Source organism: Falco biarmicus, chromosome Z (assembly GCF_023638135.1).
Source record: "Falco biarmicus isolate bFalBia1 chromosome Z, bFalBia1.pri, whole genome shotgun sequence".
Lineage (NCBI taxonomy): Eukaryota > Metazoa > Chordata > Aves > Falconiformes > Falconidae > Falco > Falco biarmicus.
In genome coordinates, this window is record NC_079311.1 from 64,350,647 (window position 1) to 64,371,396 (window position 20,750).

General features: G+C 39.5%; 1 protein-coding gene across 4 annotated transcripts in view; it reads left to right on the top strand.

The window, feature by feature from the left end:
• Positions 1-20,210, top strand: part of DEPDC1B (DEP domain containing 1B) — a 29,146-nt gene extending 8,936 nt beyond the window's left edge. For 3 of the 4 annotated variants that reach the window (XM_056325347.1, XM_056325346.1, XM_056325345.1), the window contains exons 4-11: positions 2,362-2,489; positions 7,564-7,694; positions 8,724-8,771; positions 9,180-9,320; positions 15,471-15,637; positions 17,099-17,275; positions 17,930-18,115; positions 18,438-20,210. In XM_056325347.1, the coding sequence (XP_056181322.1) occupies positions 2,362-2,489; positions 7,564-7,694; positions 8,724-8,771; positions 9,180-9,320; positions 15,471-15,637; positions 17,099-17,275; positions 17,930-18,115; positions 18,438-18,599 (1,140 nt within the window). In that variant the 3' untranslated portion in view covers positions 18,600-20,210. The remainder of the gene's footprint in view (positions 1-2,361; positions 2,490-7,563; positions 7,695-8,723; positions 8,772-9,179; positions 9,321-15,470; positions 15,638-17,098; positions 17,276-17,929; positions 18,116-18,437) is intronic. The other variant, XM_056325348.1, reaches the window with a different exon arrangement.
• The last annotated feature ends 540 nt before the right edge of the window (positions 20,211-20,750 follow it).

A 20,750-nucleotide genomic window follows, 5' to 3' on the forward strand; every position in this document is an offset into this window, starting at 1 on the left:
CTTCCTTAGTAGCTGCTATGAGATTGTTAGTGATTCAGTTTCCTTTTTCATAAGGAGTATGTTGTTGCTAAGGAGAAGTGGTTCTGGTTTCATTGTTACCTTTTGTCAGCATGGAGAATCATCCTGCCCCATACCTACCTGGATTGATCCAGCCTTTGTGGAGTTGTTGGAAAAACTCCTGCTTTTGTTAGTAAACCAACCCTTGCCACCTAGACATCTCAAAAGACTAGGCTTCTGGATTTATGCATATTCTAAACCCTTCCCTCCAGTGTATCTTGTATGTGAGTGTTCTCATATTCTGTGAACTCTTGGGACTTTTTCAATAATTTTGGCCTTTTTATTAATGCTCATCAGTGCAGGACACTACCCTTGGATTTCTTGGTGATCAAGTCTGTTTGGAAAAGTAGCTCCTACCGTTTTGCTGGACACCTGGAAGTCCTGAATGAGTGGCTATTCCATATTTGTAATCCAATTGTTTATGTGCAGATAGAGTTCACCTTCCACGTGCAGCAGGCAGAGGAGAAAGCATAGTCCTTAGAACTTCAATAGTAGGTAGAAGATTAAGAGAGAAAAAAGAAAAGATAGTGCCAAAGACAACTAAAGAGAACTGAATATTTTTGTTATTGAGCAAGTATCTGCTGCAGTTACTACAAGTTATGACGTACGGAATTAGACTCTATAACTCGAAAGTTATAAAGTAGGTATGTTTATTGCGCGCACATGCACGGGGGATCGCTCCTCCACAAGCGTGCATGCCCGAAGTGACGAACCATCTCACATTTATACAATAAAACAAATGAACATTTAACGCCTATACATATTCGTTACCTAAACCCCGCTTCATATGTTAATTAGCTTATCAGTCCTTTGCCTGCAATGTGGTGGTCTTGCAGGTTTGTAGGTGATTCATGTTCTTGTGACCATCTGATCTTCTCCAGCAAGGAGACTTAGCACTCCCTCCCTCTAGATAGCATTGGAATATCTCTCATCCTTTTCTCATTCTTTTTTAAATAGCCCCTTTGTTAGAGGAAGAAGGGCAGGCGTCTCCTCAAAACTGTAGGCGTCTCCTCAAGGCTGTGTGCCTATGTGACCAGACACCGCACCCATGACTAGTCACCATACCCACATTCCTGAGCAGACATATACAATCACAATCGATGTCCATTGTCCCCATTTCACACTATTTCTCCATATCAGTTACAGCCTCCAGCTGTCTGGTCTAAGTTTCCAGCCAAGCATCCTGGACTGAAAAGAGCAAAAGACTGCCTATGTGCATCTGATGCAACAGCACACAGTCTGGAATAACTCAAAATCTCCTTAATTGGTACTTTTGGTTAACACTGTGGACTGTAAGTTGAAGTAACTGAGGCAAAGGAATAAGCTTCTTTCTGGTGGCTTATTTATAGAAAGGTGTAGCTTCCCCTGGAATAGTGAAGTAGACGGCAGCAATCACAGCACTTATTGGATGTGTGTAGATGTTGATGGGCATGGGTCTGTGTAGGGAAACACTGATGTGGAAGACCAGATACTAATTTCAGAGGGTGCTATTTGTTTCAAACTAGCTCTAGTGCCACAGATGATTAGTGCTTGGAGTAGTTAAGCAAATTCCTGGAGTGCATTTTGTGGTTTGGTTGTGATCACAAGGAATACTGTTAATGTGCTTTGGTACTGCTCTGTGATGTAAATCAAGGAACTGGGAATGATTAGGAGTTTTCCCTTGAAAAGTACTCTGACTCAAACTGTATTGTATGTCTACTCATCAACACGTTGATGACAATCTTCAAGCATTGAGCTTGGATTTGAAGGTTGAGTAAAGGAGTCTTTTGCATTCTTTACTTAATTCTGTTACAATGGTGGACTAGATCTGATGGGTGTCTTCAACTGTAGCTACGTGCTTTTACTTCCTTCATGTGTAGAATCTGCTAATGAACTTAATGTTTAGTTGTGATCAGTATATTGCTAAACAAGTATTACTGTCAGTCTTTAATATCTTACCGAATGATTCTCCAATAATTTTTCCATAAGCAGATGTTTAGTTTTAGAGTGGTAGTTGAAAACAAGAGAGTTGAACTCATTTTAATAATGGAGAGGATCTAAACAGAGCATTAGAGGCCATTGACTCCTGAACTTTAATGGCTATTCTGGCACACATAATTTTTCAGCTTTGGACAAATTATGTACCTGGGAAAAGATGCTGCACATCTGTGAAACCTAAACACTTATTTGCAGCCTGGAGACTGTACTGGAATTCAGGAATGTTTAAAATACTTGTAATAGGGAACATGCTGTACTAGAAATGTATTATACTGTTTAATACATGAACAGTCACCACTTAATAAGGAGTGTTTTTTCTGATTTCAGAACTCTGAGATGTGGTACAAGCGACACAGTATAGCTATAGGGGAAGTACCGGCATGTAAACTTGTGTTCCGCAGGGAGCTAACACAAACAAATATAGAAGAGATATGGAAATCCATGACTTTGTCACGGTGGGTATATTTGTGAGTCATTTGCTGATAAACTGTGTAGTAGGTAGTAGTTTTGTCTGTTTTCTCAGGTAATGCTTGTAATTTCAGCCACTCACTTTTCGTTGCTGCTATGAAAGCCATAGTAGCTACCCTGACTATACCACTTGTTATTTGGCTACAAATTCAGCAAAAAAAGTTTGCAAAGAAAATTTATTGTGCTTATTACATTTTTACTTTTTCTTGTTGTGTTATACAGGTCCTTTGGTTGTGTGGGCTTTGTCTTGTTTAATCACTTTTTTCCTCAGTCTTTCTCTTTTTTTCCTGTTGCTATGAAACAGAAGCACTTTTGGAAAAGTGTGACACCATGAAACCTTTCAATGACAAGTACAATACTTCATATGAGATAAGAAATGGGGTAGCTGTTTGAGTGCTGAAGGCTTTGAGATTTGTATATTCTTTACTATTTCCAAAAGGAATATCCTATGCAAAGTTTAAGGCATTACTTTAGACTATTTATGCAGGAGAAAAGAGTAATATACATTGGTTATTTCTACAGTACAGTTGATGCCTTACTAATGATTACTTTCATCTAGAACTAGCATGTTATCTCCATGTAATAAACTTGATGCCAAGGCAAGTGGCTCCAGTGCTGGCATGATCATCAGCAGAACAGACCAGCATGGTGAACAGGGAGGTTTCCCAAACAGGGGGAACCTCCCAGGAGCCTAGAGAGCCCCTGGGAGCCCGCAGCTTGCCTGACAGTGACTGACAAGACCTGGGTGGGGCCAGGAGCAATGGTGGTCAGAGTTCCCCCCTCCTCCTATAAAAGAAGCTCTTAGGGAGCACAAGCCACTCAGAGCACTGCCAACAGGGCAGGCAAACAGGACACAGAGCATGGTGTGGAAGGGATGCAGGGAGGGCACTGAAGCCCTGCCAGGCCGACCAGGTAGTAATGGTGTCTACCTGGCAGAAAGCCATGGCCTCTCTAAGCTGTGCACCCAGCACGTTATGCAGCTGCCCACACAGAGCTCCGGCAGGAGCACCCCGACACCCAGGTGCCAGGCTGAAGGCTTCGCCCTGCTCTGACACTAGCACCAGATGGCAGTGGTAAGTATAGCTGTGCAAGGCAGGCCTAGGTAGGGGGACTCTTCTGCTTAGTGACAGAGCTCAGGGAGGAGATGAGCAGATTGAAGAGTGTCAGGGAGAGTGAGGGAGAGGTAGACTACTGGAATCACACCCTACCTTCCCTGGGACCAGCTTGTCAGGCAGACAGGCCACATAATAAGGGACGATTCCCTATCTTCTCTCCACCGAGCTGAATGTTGTTACTTAAGGGGTAGGGGGCAATGGGGACAAGTTTCTGCCTGGTGCAACAGAGGCATCTCTTCTGTGACTACTCCATCATCCCTGGTGCCGTTGTGTAGTAGGTAGAGGCCCTGCAATTGGAACTGAACAATGATTCATCTAGCATGGACATGTTGCTGAGATTAAGTCAGCCTACGCTCTGCATCAAAACTGCTTCCATAAAGAAAAAAAGATGGGTCATTGTCATAGGAGACTCTCTTCTGAGAAGAACAGAAAGCCCAGTATGCAGACTGGACCTGCTTCTTAAGGAAGGAAGCCTGCTGCCTCCCTGGGGCCTGGGTTAAAGATGTAAAGAAAAAACTTCCTACACTGATATGGCGCTTGGATTATTATTCCTTATTGATATTTTCCTTTTTTTTTCACGTAGGCAGTGTTGAAGTTCAGTAAGAAGTCCAAGGGCAATCAAGAGAGACTTCAGGGCCTTGGGATGCCTGGTTAAGGGATCAGGAGCACAAACGGTGTTCTCCTGTATCCTTCCAGTTGCAGGCAGTGATAAGGGAAGAAACAGGAAGAGCCAGCAGATCAATACCTGGCTCAACACCTGAGACTGGTGTCACTGGCAGAATTTTTTGGGTTTTGTTCACAGGTTGGACTACAAGATGCCAGGCCTACTGGTGACAGGTGGGGTGCACCTGTCTCAAAGGGGGAAACAATCTTTGTGCAGAAGTTAGCAGGGCTCATTGAAAGAGCTTTAAACTAGATTTGAAGGGGGAAAGGGATAAATCCAGGCTCACTAGAGATGGGCCTGGGGGCAGCACACCAATGTCTGACAGATGGTGTGCTAGTGAGGTCCTTCAGTCTGCTCCACAATGTGCTTGAGTACACTGGAGCACATTTGAAATGTCTTTATACTAACGCATGCAGCATGAGGAATAAGCAAGAGAAGCTAGAAGCTTTGGCCCAGTCCTAGAGCTACAACATCATTAGCGTACGTGAAACCTGGTGGGATGAGTCCGGTGACTGGGGTACCATGATGAATGGTTATAGGCTTTTCAGGAGGGATAGGCAGGACAGGCAAGGTGGGGGGAGTGGAGCTGCATGTTATGGAGGGCTTGGATTGTATGGTGCTTACAGATGGTGACAACATGGTTGAGAACCTCTGGGTAAGGATGAAGGGGAAAGCAAATAAAGCAGATGTTGCGAGAGTCTACTATTGACCTCCCAGCCAAGATGACAAAACTGATGACATATTCTACAAGGAATTAAAGGAAGTCTCAAGTTCAATTGCCCTTGTCCTTATGGGTGATTTTAACTTCGCAAACATCAACTGGGAATATCATACAGTGGACACAAACAGGTCTAGGAAATTTCCAAAGCATGTTGAAGATAACTTCTTGGTGCAGGTACTAAGGGAGTCAATTAGGAAAGATGCCCTCCTAGCTTTTTTTGTTTGTAAACAGAGAGGGACTCATGGGTTAAGTGGTGATTGGTAGCTGTCTTGGCCACAGTGATGAGAAGATAGCTGAGTTTCAAATTGGTGGTGGTAGGAGAAAAACTGCCAGCAAAATGTCCACCCTGGATATGGCAAGAGCAGACTGCAAGCTGCTGAAGGAGCTAGATAGTAAGGTCCCATGGGAATCTGCTTTTGAATGTATTGAGGTCCATGAATGCTGGTTACTTTTTAAGAGCCATCTCTTAAGAGCACAGAAGTGGGTAATTCCAAATTTTTGGAAATCAAGCAAGCGAGGCAGAAGGTCAGCTTTGCTAAGTAGAGATCTTCTAGAACTTTGGCAGGAAAAGATAATATACAGTCCTTGGAAGCAAGGACAGTTGACATGGGGAGACTACAGAGATGTTATTTGCCACCACAGGGAGAAAATTTGTGCAGCCAAAGCTTGATTACAGTTCAAGCTGGCCAGCACTGTGAAGGACAATAAAAGGGGCTTTTTAAAATATTAACAGCAAGCAGAGAATCAGACGTAACATTGGCCCATTGCTTGATGAAGTCAGTCACCTCACAAATAAGGATGTAGATGAAGCAGAAATGCTTATTGTCTTTTTTGCCTCTGTCTTCAACATCAGTGATGGGCCCTGGTACCCTCAGAGACCTGTTTTGGACAGTTGTGACTGGGAGCATGATAAACTACAGCTGACCCTGAATTTGTTTAAGACTTCCTGCTCCAGCTGGATGCATGTAAGTCTGTGGTGCTTGAAGAGATTCATCCCAGACTACTGAAAGAGCTGGCCAATGTCATCATAGGACTTCTTTCCATTACTTTTTTCAACGGTCTTGGGAGTCTGGAGAGGTCCCATTTGACTGGAAGCTGGCAAATGTCCCAGTTTTCACCCTGTCAGTCTCACTTCAGTGCCTGGCGAAACTATGAAAAACCTTATTCTGGGAGTTATTGAAAAGCACTTAAGAGACAATGCAGACATTGGTAATCATCAACACAAATTCACAAGGAGGAAGTCCTGCTTAACCAACTCAATTTCCTTTTATGACAAGGTCACTCATCTAGTTAATCAAGGGAAGCCAATAGATGTGGTGGCTTTGGATTTTGGCAAAGCTTTTTATACTGTCTCGCTTGGTATCCTTCTAGGTAAACTGTTCATCATAGAACCAGACAAGTCCATAATATGTTGGCTGAGTAAGTGGCTGATGGATTCGGCTCAAAGGGTTATAGTAAATGGGGTTACCTCAGGGTGTCAGCCAGTCACCAGGGGTTCCCCAGGGCTCACTTTTAGAGCCAGTGTTCTTTAATGTTTTTATAAATTATTTGGACACATGAATGAAATGTACATTAATTAATTTTGCTGACGATACTAAACTAGTCAGAGCTGTGGACTCCCTCAAGGGTAGAGAGGCCTTGCAGAGAGATCTGGATAAACTAGAGACCTGGTCAATCACAAACCGTATGAAACTTAACAAGAGCAAGTGCCAGATTCTGCACCTGGGATGGGATAACCCTGGTTATACATACACACTGGAGAACAAGAGGCTGGAGAGCAGCTCTGCAGAAAGAGATCTGGGGTTTTGGCGGTCGATGCCAAGCTGAATATGAGTCAACAGTGTGCCCCGGCAGCCAAAAGAGCCAACCGTTTCTTGGAGTACATCAAGCATAGCATAGCCAGGTGGACAAGGGAGGCAGTTGTTCCACTCTACAATGTACTGGTGTGGCCCTGCCTCAAGTACTGTGTGCAGTTTTGGGTGCCTCAGTATAAGAAGGACATCAGACGACTAGAGGGTGTGCAGAGGAGGGCAACCAAGATGGTGAAAAAGGTGTCGAGGTCAAGACTTAGGAGGGGTGGCCGAGGTCACTTGGTCTGTTCAGCTTAGAGAAGAGAAGGCTGAGGGGTGACCTCATTGCCACCTACAACTTCCTCAAGGCGGGGAGCGGAGGGGGAGCTGCTGATCTCCTCTCTGGTGACCAGTGACCGGACACAAGGAGATGGAATGGAGCTGTGTCAGGAGAAGTTCAGACTGGACATTAGGGAAATATTCTTCACTGAGAGTGGTCAGTCACTGGAACAGGCTCCCAGGGAAGTGGTCTCAGCACCAAGCCTGTCAGAGTTCAACAAGCATCTGGGTGACACTATTGATCATAGTTTAGTTTTAGGCAGTCCTGTGATGAGCAGGAAGCTGGACTTGATGATCCTTATGGGTCCCTTCCAACATGAGGTATTCCATGATTCTAAGCAATTTTTTCAGAATCATATCTATTCTAATTTTATATGTTGGCATTTTTCAGATTAGATGACGTGTAAACTATGTGTTTATGTATTGTTACAGATTACAGAAGGTCTTGGGTTTGGAGTCTCTGGATGAAGTGTTAGACACAAAACTTGTGAATTCAAAACATATAGTCCAAAATGCATACAATGTCAATAAGCAAGGCATTGTCACTTTAGAAGACAAATCAAGTAAGTGTTTCAGAAGTCTTTATTTAACTTTTTTGTATTGTAGTCTGCTAGTATAAAAAAAGTATTAGTTCTAATATACCAACATGTACCATCTTTATACTTGTATGACCACAGCTATACTAGTGTTTTTGCAAAGTATGTCATTGTTGTTCTCTCATCCCCATAGAAAGAATCAGTTTTTATTCTGTATTTATTCTTTTAAATATATGCCTGCTTTAGCAGGGTTGAAAGATGAAAGAGCAGCAACTTATCATTTATAGATAGGGATATTATTCACTTCAAGCTGAATTTTTCAGCCCAGCCCTTAACTGCCTGAATTGGAGTGTTAACATGAAAGAAATGTGTATTAAAAATTGGGAAAAAATCAAAATGTACACTGAGCGATCATTAAAATTTCCCAGTTTTGAGTCTTCAGTCAATGTCTTTTGAAACTAGTACCAAGTTTAAAACTGCTTTCCACATCAGGGAGAAAGTAAAACATCTTTGCTGCTGTGTTATCACTTAAAATATTATTGCCACCATGTTTTCTACAAGATACGTGGAGCAGTGAAATACAAGATTGGAACCTGGTATGGTTTGTAAATAAAAACCCCTCCAGAGCATATACATGTTCATTTTAAAGACAACTGGAAAACCTCAAGGTATAAACTTCCTCCTTGCAGAAATGACAGAATTGAATATATGAGTGCTTTTCATAATCTTCAGTGCAAAGTAAACACTCCATTGTAATGCACTAGTGAAGATGTAGCTTGAAGTAGTTTGGCTGATTTTTGCAGGGCAGGTTAAGGATTTGTGATATCCACTTTGCTGATTGAGTTGTAAGAGCAGTAGACATAACTGGTTGATATTAAAGTATAGGTGTAATTTAAACTAGATCCTACATTAAGGTACAGGCTGTGTTTGCAGTGAGTTGATCAACTATATAGGAACAACTTTTTACAGAATTTCCAGCTTTGGTTTTACCTTACAGTTTAACATTTTTCTCAGGGTTTTTTCTCCTCCTAATTTCTGTCTTTCTCACCTATGCAGAGGAACTACCCCACTGGATATTATCAGCAATGAAATGTTTAGCAAACTGTAAGTAAATTAAGGAAGGAAAAAAAACCAACAAAAAAAACAGCCGAACCCCATAAAAATCAATTGAACTGGCTGTGCCTTTACTGCTTATCAAAATCCTATTTATGTTCACAATCAATATTTTTTCTGATCATTGCCTTAAACAAAGTTTGACAAGATGAGAGAGCATATATTCTCCTGCCAGTGCAGCTTTTTTCAGTGAAATATATACAGGCTTAACTATTTTATTAGTATTTCACCTTTATTGTGTATTTTCACTAGATGAATCAGAAATAGGTCAATTCAATAGCATATATTTTGAAGAATGAATCTATGTGTTGGGTTTTTTTTTTCTACTTGACATTGTGTTTTGTAGTGGCTGGAATAGAAATCTGGTTGATGGCTGCAAATGAATTCTTTTTTTTGTAGGGCCCAGCTGCTCAGATTTGAAGCAGCCTACGTACTCAGGATTTGAAAGAGATGTCTTCAAAACTATAGTGGACTACTTTGGCCAGATGAAAGAACCTCTTCTCACATTTAATTTTTTTGATGTTTTTGTTAGTGTGTTAGGTAAGTAATTTGGGATGCAATGAAAAAAATATTCTTTTGAATTAACTTTCTGGAATTAATTTACCATACCCAAATAATATCACAGCGGATTTCTTTAGGACCTCCTATCCATTCTATGTAGAGAACATTTTAATATTTAAATTCATTTCATATCACAAGGTGGTTTTATTCTTGTGTCTTTTTGATCACATTAGTTTAAAAGGCTTCCATTGCTTGTCTTTAATAATTCATAAAAGCCTCTGTTCATTGCTTAGCACTGTCACACCTAACAGATGAATTTTAAAAGATTCTTCTGTTTTTACAAATTCCTGTCTTAAAAACTCATGTAAGCTCTTTCAGAAATTGCGTGACTGAAGTCTAGATTAAAAAAGATTAGAACCATAGGGACTGTTTTTTAACCCTGGCAATATGACATCTGAAAGAAATCAAAATCCTTCATTGCTTAAACTTAGAATAGGTATTAATTATTCTAGTGCTTTAACCCAACAGTTTTGTTATAACTATAACTATTTAAGGGTTCACAAGATACCAAATTCACTTACCCTGTACCTACAGATGACTCACTGAAAGACAGTAAATATGAAAATATTTGATCATGTTTTATAGTTACATTTCAGAAAAGAACAACTGAGTCAAAAAGTAAGCAAGCTTTGTAGCATGTCACTTTTCTGAGCTTAGAGAACGAACAACAATTGCTCTTAATAAATTATTAAGGGGGAAAAGGAATTCAGAATAATGCTTATTTCTGGAATTTAGTATTTTTATACTTTGTTATTGACAATCTGGCTTCAAATTGAATATAGTTCCTTTTCATAGAATTATGGAATCTTTTAGGGTGGGAAAGGCCTTTCAGATCAATAGGTCCAACATTAACCTAGCACTGCCATGTCCACCACTAAATCATGCCCCTAAGCACCACATCTACACGTCTTTTAAATACCTCTGGGGCTGGTGACTCAACCACTTCCCTGGGCAGCCTGTTCCAAAGCTTGACAACCTTTTAGGTGAAATTTTTTTCCTAATATCCAATCTAAACCACCCCGGTGCAACTTGAGGCTGTTTCTTCTTGTCCTATCACTTGTTACTTGGGAGAAGAGACTGATGCTCACTTTGCTACAACCTCTTTTAAGGTAGTTGTAGAAGCGATAAGGTCTCCCCTGAGCTTCCTTTTCCCCAGGCTAAACAACCCCAGTTCCCTCAGCTGCCTCTCATAGGTCCTGTTCTCTAGGCCCCTCACCAGCTTTGTTGCCCTTCTCTGGACACACTCTAGCACCTCAATTGTTTCTTGTAATGAGGAGCCCAAAACTGAACACAGCGTCTGAGGCGCAGACATACCAATGTCAAGTACAGGGGGACAATCACTTCCCCAGTCCTGCTGGCCACGTTGTTTTGCATACAGGCCAGGATGCTGTTGGCCTTCTTGGCCACCTGGGCACACTGCTGGGTCATGTTCAGCTGCTGGGCAGCTTTCCAGCCACTCTGCCCCAAGCCTGTAGCATTGTGTGGGGTTGCTGTGACCCAGGTGCAGGACCCAGCACTAAGCCTTGTGTAACCTCATAGAATTGGCCTTGGCTGATCAGTCCAGCCTGTCCAGATCCCTCTGCGGAGCCTCCTACCCTCAAGCAGATCAACAATCCCCTCAACTTGGTATTGTCTACAAACTTAAGTGAGGGTGCACTTGATCCACTCATTCAAATCACTGATGGAGATACTAAACAGAACTGGCCCTTAATACTGAGCCCTGGGGAGCACCACTTGTGACCAGCCAGCAACTGGATTTAACTCCATTCACCACCACTCTTTGGACCTGGCCATCCAGCCACTTTTTTAGCTAGTGAATAGTAAACCTGTCCAAGCCATGAGCAGCCAGTTTCTCCAGGAGAACGTTGTGAGAAACAGTGTCAAAGGCTTTACTAAGGTGCAGGCAGGCAACATCCACAGCTTTTCCCTCACCCACTAGATAGGTCACCTTGTCATAGAAGGATATCAGGTTTGTCAGGTGGGACCTGCCTTTCATAAACCCATACTGGCTGGGCCTGATCACCTGGTTGTCCTGGATGTGTCATGTGATGGCAGTCAAGATGATCTGCTCCATGACCTTCCCTGGCACTGAGATAAGGCTGACAGGCCTGTCGTTCCCTGGCTCCTCCTTGTGGGCCTTTTTGTAGGTGGTTGCACACTTGCTAACCTGCAGTCAACTGGCACCTTCCAGGGACTCCGTCAACCAGTCTCCTGAGCAGGCCAAAGTCTGCCCTCCAGAAGTTGAAGGCAGCAGTTCTGCTGACCACACTCCTTACTTCTCTGAGAATTGAAAACTCCATTATGATCACTATGCCCAAGTCTGCCTCCAACCATCACATCACTCACAGGTCCTCTGTTCACAAATGACAGGTGTTTTTGGAGTATGACTTCTTTTTCTTAGACAACAGATATTCTTAATAATATCTTTAAAAAATCTTTATCTCCTTTCATATTCTTTTTCTGTTTGCTTTTCCATTGTATTTCACATCTTCCAGGTTTTGAGAGTTTTATTTCACAGTATTTCACAAATGTAAAAATGAGAAGAAAGAATTCATGCCAATGTTTATGTGGAAATGAAAGGAAACGATACACTATTTCAAAAAGTTAAAAAATGGTTTTGTGGTCTCTGTCACAAAAGTATTACGTGTTATTATGGAATCATTCCTTACTGACAAAAATAGATTTAGACAAGAAAAATCATGGCAATACAGGCTTTCAAGAACTACTTAGTTTGTTTTCCATCTTCATACTTACATAATTTACTTTAAACTACTGACAGTATGTGTTTGAATATGTCACATTTCTCTAGAAGTCTTGCCTAAACAGCCTCCTCCAGACATCTAGCACAAGCATTTGAATAGCTGAAGAGCTGTGTTTGGCCTTAGTGGGATGATCTGGGGTACCTGAGTTGGGCAGCTTCACTGACTGGGGGATAGGATTGGGCCAGATGATCCCTAGGTGTCTTTTGTACTTTTTCTGTAGTTCAGGTGTATGCTCCCTATCTAGCTGGTTGAGGCAATTCAAGGCGGCCATTCAGCATACCTATGGTGAAGCCTAACTCTCCTGTTTGTGCTCAAAACTACTTCGAAGCAGTATTAAGAAAATAAACAAGCAAACACAAGTCAGGGGTGCCTGATCTGTAGTTCTGGTAGCAAGGTCTTCTCTAACCATGCAGACTCTCTTCTGAGGTTTGATCTGTGGTTCTTAGGGTTGGGGGGAGAGAGAGCAGTGGAAGGGATTCTTTTAGGAGTTCAGCTGAGAGAGAAAGGGGAAAGGTTTGGGTTCTGCTCAATATGTAACTGGGTTTTAACAAGGAGGTTGATGTACAGACCATTATGAAGCTGTAGGTAGATGTAGAGGATAATGCACACTCCACAGAATACTGTTTTAGTAGCTGTCAGTGCTGAAACTGAATGCTGCCTGTGAAGCAGTAACTGCTTAGCAGTTGTGCACTTACAAAATATGGAAAAGCAGATCCATGTCTGCAGTTGCACTTCTGTGGGTTTTTTTAATGGAATATGGCTTGCTATATTGACAATAGTTCTCAATCTTAAGACATTTATAAACCAAGATTTCAGTCTTTGAGTCTTTGACTTTTCATATTGCTGCCCTCAGAGAATTACAACCTTTCCACAGTGATTATAAGACTTCTTTCTTCCTTCAGTGGCTAAGCTTTTTGTTTAGTGGAAGACTTCAGGAAATAGTAAAAGAACTGTTACCAGATGATAACTTTAGTCATTTGAGACAGCCATGATGTGATGTGTATGTATCTAAAAGCTCCATTGTAAAACATGAGAAATCTTTGCAAAAATTGTAGATGGCTTGGTATAATCATATCAAGATGCCTCACCTTTTTCTGTTTTCAAATGAAGACTGTCCAGAGCACTTCTATTCCAAAAGGCTGGCTGAAATTAGTTTTTAGAATAGCTAAGGAAATATGGCTAAGGTGTCAGTGATCATCAGATGTTTTTGTAATTTGGTAAGATTAAACTTTCTCTTTACACAGGTTATAATGATTCTTTATGTACAAATCTCGTTAAAGTTAATTATTATTTCTCAGGGCCTCTGCTAATCATATGCACCAGTGTTCTTGCCAAATTTTCATTTGAAATTAGAAAAAGCTTTACTTTGAAAATGAAATTAACTACAGTGCTTTACCACTTTTCTTGGAATACTGTCTGTTTTGGCTGCCCTATTTACTACTGCACACTTCTGTCATTTTTTAATAACAAACAGCTTCCACTTTTTACACAGCATGTGATTGGCTGATGTTGGGGATGAGGGGATGACAGTGGTTGCTCTTTATGTCGACTGTAGTAAAGCTTTCAACACTGTCTCCCATCACACCCTTATAGGGCAACTGAGAAAGTAAAGACCAGATAAGTGGTTAGTGAGGCAGAGCAGAAATCAGCTGAATTGCTGGCTTTAGAGGGCTGTGATCAGTGGCTTAAAGTCCAGCTGGGGGTCAATCATCAGGGAGTACCGCAGGGCTGATAATGGGGCCAGTAGTGGTTAATACTTCACTAATGACTTGGATGGTGGGACATTGTCCTAAACATCAACAGAATGTCCTAAATAAGTGCTCAGATAATAATACAAAATGGGGAAAAGCAGTTAACGCACCATGCAGAGATACCTTGACAGGCTGGAGGGCAAACAGGAATCTCACAATGTTCAGCAAAGGGAAATACCAAGTCCTCTCCTGGGGAGGAATAACTTCATCAGCCAGTGCATGATGAGGGTGACTGACTTGAAAGCAGCTCTACTGAGAAGGACTTGGCCGTCCTGGTGGGCACTAAAGTAACCGTGAGCCAGCAGCGGACCAGCAGCATTCTTAGCTGCATTAAAAGCATTGCCAGCACGTTGAGGGAGAGCTTCCCTCATCAGTAGTCAGTGAGTCCAGTGAAGGACCACAAAAATTATTAAGGCCTTGGAACGTCTCTCATATGGGGAGAGGCAGAGAGCAAGAACTGTTTAGCCTGGAGAGAAGGCTCAGGGAGGATCTTAGTAATGTGTATAGAAGACTGATATGGGAAAAGTAAAGAAGAGGGAACCAGACTTCTATCAGTGATACCCAATAACAGGACAAGATGCAATGGGCATGAACAGAAATACAGGAAACTTAATTTATACATAGGAAAATAGCTGCCTTTTTTTTTTTTTTTTTTTTTTTAAATGAAAGGTGGTCAAACACTGGGAGGGCTCGTCCAGGGAGTGTGTGGAATCTTTCGTCTTTGGAAATATTCAAAATCTGCATCTTGCTATAGATGCCCCTGCTTTGAGCAGTGGGAGAGGTCTTAGATAATCTCCAGAGATCTGTTCCAGCATCTGTAATCCTATGAAAAAAAAAAAAGGTGCATCTCTTTGTCATCTTCCTTGTTTCTTTTTCAAGGTAAATTAGTTAAACTTCAGTCACGCAGATATTTTGACTTCTGTTTTGTTCTGATACTAGTGCTATTTGGCAAATGTGTAGTAGATGCTTCTTCCACTGAGCCTTAGAAACCCAAAAGAGGATGACATTTTGATGGTGAGACCTCTTTACAGGTACCTAAACTACTATCGGATTGTACTGTGCTTGTCCAATTCTTCAAATATCTCTGGCATGCTTACACTCTTATGTTTTCTCAAGAGTTTTTAAGTAGAATTAGTCATAGATTTAACTCCTATAGGTATGAGAGACATGTCAGTATTGCCATAGCTCTCATTGATGCATAAACACATGTTTTGTTTAGATTCTCTGATTGTTGCCCGGACTTAATTCTTTTGTGTGGCTGCTACATCTGTGCATGCATCTCAGTTGTGTTTAGAGCTGAGTGTTATAAAAGAGAAAAGGATGAAACAAAACATTGTAGTTTTTCATGTCTACTAATATCTGGAGTTGTTGGTTATGGTTGTTAATATCTCCGTATGCATCAGAAGGAAATCTTGTAAATACTTAAACAAGGTGCCCAGTTCTAGTAGTCTGGTTCTAGTGCTATCTTCTTAGACTCTTTGGGGAGTGGAGTTCTAAGGCAGTTTTGAATAAGTAAGAAAGGAATTTGGCTCAACAGATTTAGAAATGATATATAAATGTTATGGAAATACATAATTGATAAATGTTGCCCCATCTCCTGATCTTGTATAATCCAGGTCTGCTGCAAAAACACAGCAAGGCCATAGAAGCTCTTCAGATATCTTGTCTCCTGCTGCCACCAGAAAATCGGAAAAGACTACAGCTGCTGGTGAGGATGATGGCGAGAATTAGCTTAAACAAGGATTTGCCACCTCTTTCTGAGTCAGTGAGGACCAGAACGTTGGTATGTATACTGTAAGGCACAAGGTGTAATCAAGGTTTTTGGAGTAGCACAGATAAGATTCTTACAGGAAAGAGTGTAAAAGTACAGTTTCTTTGTTTGAAGAACAGTTCATCTCTTCTGGCTATGTGGAAATCTATTCTGAATTTTAATAAATGGTATTTCTTGGTAAGCTGTAAGCAAATGAAAAATTTGCTCGGAATTTGGAGCTTTCCTTATCTTTCAAAGTTAAATCATGACTCATTTCACTATGGATAAGAAAAAAAAATAGAAAAAAACCCAACAGTAGGTGAGGTCTCTTGTGTTCTTTATCGCGACAGATTGTCAGAGAAACAGACTGGTTGTTTCAGTCATAGAAGTATGTAGCTGAATGTTTTAGTTTACCTCTTTTCATCCATTTAAAAAAAATTCCTATGAGTTTTTTTCTGATTTTTTTTTTCATCATTCAACTACAGATATCTCTGAAAGTAACTTTAATCAAACTTTGGCAAAGCTCTAGTTTTTGCTAATGCTTTTTCTGTAGGACTACTTGTAGAGTTATCACTGATGTTTGCAACAGCATGTTATTACAAAGTTATTAGACATAACTCAGCAATTCTGACTGGGTAAAAACATGTATTTCTTTTGGTTAACGTTCAAGTCTTTTGCAAGAAGGGCAACAGAAAACTCACCTGTAGAGCCACTCCACAAAAATCCTGTAGTAGCATACATAAATCTAAATTTGTCCCATAGCAATTAAGTTTTTAATTAACTATGAATAGTATTTGATTAAAATAATTAAATTTTTGACTGCTAAGGTTATAATTTAATTAACTGTAAATGGTCTTTGATTAAAATAATTATATTATAATCTAAATGTTATTTTTAGAAGTGAATCCTTTACAGTCCAAATATTTTGTACTAAGTTTTAATTCAGCATTGTAGTCTATGGTACATGACAGAAAACTTTGATTGCCTTTTGTGGTTTTAATGTTAAGGGTCTGGTGCACAGACAGAAAAGTTTTGTAACTGAATGCTTGAGCATAAGACTTAAGCAAAGTTAGCAGGACCTGAAATGTGGTTTAATGATTTCCAAAAAATGGTATTAAGTTTTCCCTCTGGTGCTTAACTTCTCTTAAATTCCTGTTACTTTTCAAATCTCTGAAATACTTGTGCCCTGTTTAACTGGAAAACCCATGTGAAGTAGCTATTTGACAGAGGCTTGAGAATAAAATAGAATTCAGTCATTCTAAGTGTAAAGTCAGGGTTAGATTATTATACATGAGGCAGGAGCCATCTTTAGTCCACTTGGATAACATACACAATCTTTTTTTTTTTTTAATCTTAATATTGATGTGTTGGAAGTATGGTGAGTATTGTGCTGTTAAAAATCTTCTTTCTAAAAGATCACTTTTTAAATACAGTCCGATTTCTCTCCCCTCACCCCCAAACAGAAAAATAATAATGCTTGGTTTTTTTTCTCAGATGGTTCAGGCATTTTCCCGTTGTATTCTCTGCTCAAAGGATGAAATGGACTTGGATGAACTGCTTGCTGCTAAACTAGTATCTTTTCTTATGGATAATTATCAAGAGATCTTAAGTGTTCCTTCTGCCTTAAAATCTTCTATAGAGGAACATGTTGTACATCTCCAGAGAGTCCAAGTAGGTATCTGGTGAAAAAAACTCCTCATGTCTCTGTGCTTCTATATCAAATTTATCCTTTCTGCTCTGAAGTTTGATAATTCTTGAAGACTTTGTTCTGTCTCTGCTTGCTTATGAAGAGCTAATAAATTTTGACTATTGATATTCAATTATAACTATGTATTTAAATTAAACTAAGCAGATGTTGAATCCTTTCGAGATTTAAAAAAGAACTTTAAAATATCTTTTTGGTCAGTGCCATCTTCTCCATGGAATGAGAAAACTGTGTTTATGGTAGTGAGGAAAACTTTGAATGCTTAGAAAGTGTTTCCATTAATGTTCTGATTTTCTTTTAGAGCCATCCTTTCTTGTTCAGCTTTTTTATAACTCTTCTATTTCCTGACACCATGTTTTATTTTGTTCAAAGCTGCTATTTAGTTCTTCCTTCTTTAATTTCTACTGAAAAAGTAACTTCTAGCTTATTCCAAGAGCTAAACAAGCTTCCTTTGTGTCATCTTAGAACTCACCCAATTAGTGCAGGAGCTAGGAGGTACAATTTAAGGTCTTTTTTCTATGTCTTCTCTACTTAGTGACTTCAGGTGGTCAATTTGGTTAAGCCAACTTCTGCAAATTTATTGAAAAAACATAGCTGCTTTTTTTTGACTCTTTCTTCAGATAAAATATGCTGGAGATGATACTGATGCAACTTTTCCTCCTCCATCATTTTGTCACCAAATCAGTACAGATGAATTTGAATACCAAAGGGCAACTGGCTCTCAAGAACCACTGGCAGCTTTATTGGAAGAAATTGCAATGAATAAAGAAATATCTGTAAAAGACAAGAGAAAGAAGCTCAAGCAAGTAAATAGAAATTCCCTTGCAGTATTTAATTTTAACTTACAAAACTTTATCAAGTGTTAGACAAGTAGTCCTCTAGAGAAATACTGAGATTTAAAATCGTAGATACTTTTGTGGATTTCACACTTCTTAATCATTTGGAATGGGGGTACCGCGATGAATCAAGACATATTTGAAAATGCCACCTAATTTTCTATTTAGAGGTATAGAGAGTCCATTAGAGAAATAATAATTTTCCTGTTCCAAAGGTGGAGGTTGCACTTTAATAGTTTTTTATATTACAAGTTTGAGTGAATTCTTCATTTAAATTGATGTACTTTTCTAGTTTCAGAAATCTTATCCTGAAGTGTATAAAGTACGATTTCCTACCCCTGAAACTGAAGCGGTGCTGTTCCCAGAAAAAACTAAACAGAAACCACCAATACTGCTGTGGGCCTTAAAAAAGCCTTTTCAACCATTTCACAGAACAAGAAGCTTTCGAATGTAAATGGTATGAAGTAGATCAGCAAACAGAGTCAGAGCATGTTATCAATGGATCTTATGCAAAAGGAGCCTGAGCAGCGTGTAGGTACTCAAAAAACCACTGGAGATACTGCTGACATAGTAGAAAAGGTCAAAAGAAGAGGAAAGTATTGAGATGGTAGAAATGTGAACCATTATCAGTATTTTTGTAAATCCCTATTTTTTTATATGTCTGTTATTTAAAAAACAAAACCAAAAAAAAAACCACAAAGAAACTGAAGGTGATTAATCTACCTGGGTGATAAAGTAAGTATACTTGCTGTAGTTTGATTTGATGATCATTTCAAGGTCTGAATTTATTTGTGTGTAATATATTGTAGGTAACTAGTCAACGACTGGTTTTTTTTCCCTGAAAATGCATCTCTTGCATAAACTAGGCTGTGTTTCTTCACATAGCTTGAGGAATTAAGTTGCTGTACATGCTTGAATAAGTATGAAACACTGGATTTTGTTTTGCCATTGTACACCTCAGTGTTCTTGATATATAAGGTTTATTTTAAAAAACTGTAAAAACTCATTCTTAATTTTCTGATTCATATGATGCATTACAGCTTGAGTCAACTCCTGTTGAAATTCCATTAAATTCTGTAGTGTTGACCCAACCTTTTCAGCAGCCAGTCTTTTAAGTCTTTTCCCATATGCTCTTACTAAATATTGCCATACAAAATTGCATGCCTGACGATAGAACATATTTTATCAGAAAAATTTGAAGCCTTGAATTTCCTCTGAAAATGGAATTTGAATATTGAAGTGACATTGAAGTATACATGCCTTTAGTGGTTTCATTTGTTTTGCATTATGAAATCTACCGTACTTATAACTTGAAATATAACATACTTAATTCTGACAGCGCTTTTGAGCTATTAAAGCATTATCATTTTCCCATATTTATTTGGAGTGGTGATTTCATATTATCCACTACAGATTTAAAGAGCAGCATTTCATACCTTATTGAATGTCAGAGTAGTCTGTGCAGGAGAGAAGACAGCTGACATCTCAACAAATTTCTATGTGACATCGTAGTAGGCAACATGGTGACTATCCTGTAATGCAACATTGACAGTATTTTCCCTTTGCTAACCTCCTAACCAGTCAATAGGCTTTAATATGTACATTACAAGGCTTTTGGTTTAATACACTGGAATATTTCTTGGGCAATGTGATTTTGAACAGTAGAGGTTTCCGTGATCTGTTTTCACACATCAGTTGTACTTGAACTTTATATCAATAATTTTTTTTTCTTAAGCAAATTTGATACAAAATTTGAACCCACTTTTTATCTTTTGTACTAGGTCTTCAAGGGTAATATAACTTTTTCCATGTGTCATAATATTTTGTGTATGCTTAGTATGCAAAGTGCAGTCAAACTTTGACTATGACTAGACTAGTCATATATAATGATGTGGTTACAGTACTAATCCATGAAGTATATTAATGAGTAAGGCTAGTTGGAAAGCAAGTCTTCCATAAAAGTGAAAACCCACCTAAGTTATATTTGATATCTGTTCCTAAATTACAGAGAAGCAGAAGCCAATCTATTTGCCATTGGAAATAAATTCACAGCCTGCCAGTAAGACTTCTACTGTTGTGTTGAATTTTTTCCTCAGTTACTTTTTAAGTCTGTAGCCTTCCTGAGCCTATTTTAAACAGTAATTAGAGTTTACTCATTAGTTTCTATGAAGAAAAGCTGAACATGTGTCATATTTCTACAGATCAATTGTAATTTTGTTTCAAAAAGTAATTTATTTGACTATGTAAAAACTAACCAAGCAAGTCCATTTGTTCACTGTTCCCAAGCCTGCAAAAAATACCACCACAAAATGTCCTCTAAAACCTTGAAGGTAGGGAGGGGACTTTATCTGAGATCATAATCCCACAGATTGCATTTCAACTGTTGCCTTATCTTGGAAGACGCTTAAGAAAGCTTAGCTTGGTAACAGAATGTATGTGACTATGGCCACTGCTTACAGCTCATAACTGAACCCTGTCTCAAAACTGAACCAACTGCAAATATGCAACACAAGTTATAAACACAGAAGTACATTTGCCTATTCCTTTCAGAGTGGCAGTCAGAAAAAGAAAGCTTGAAAGCTAGTTCAGAGAAGACTGTGGGTTT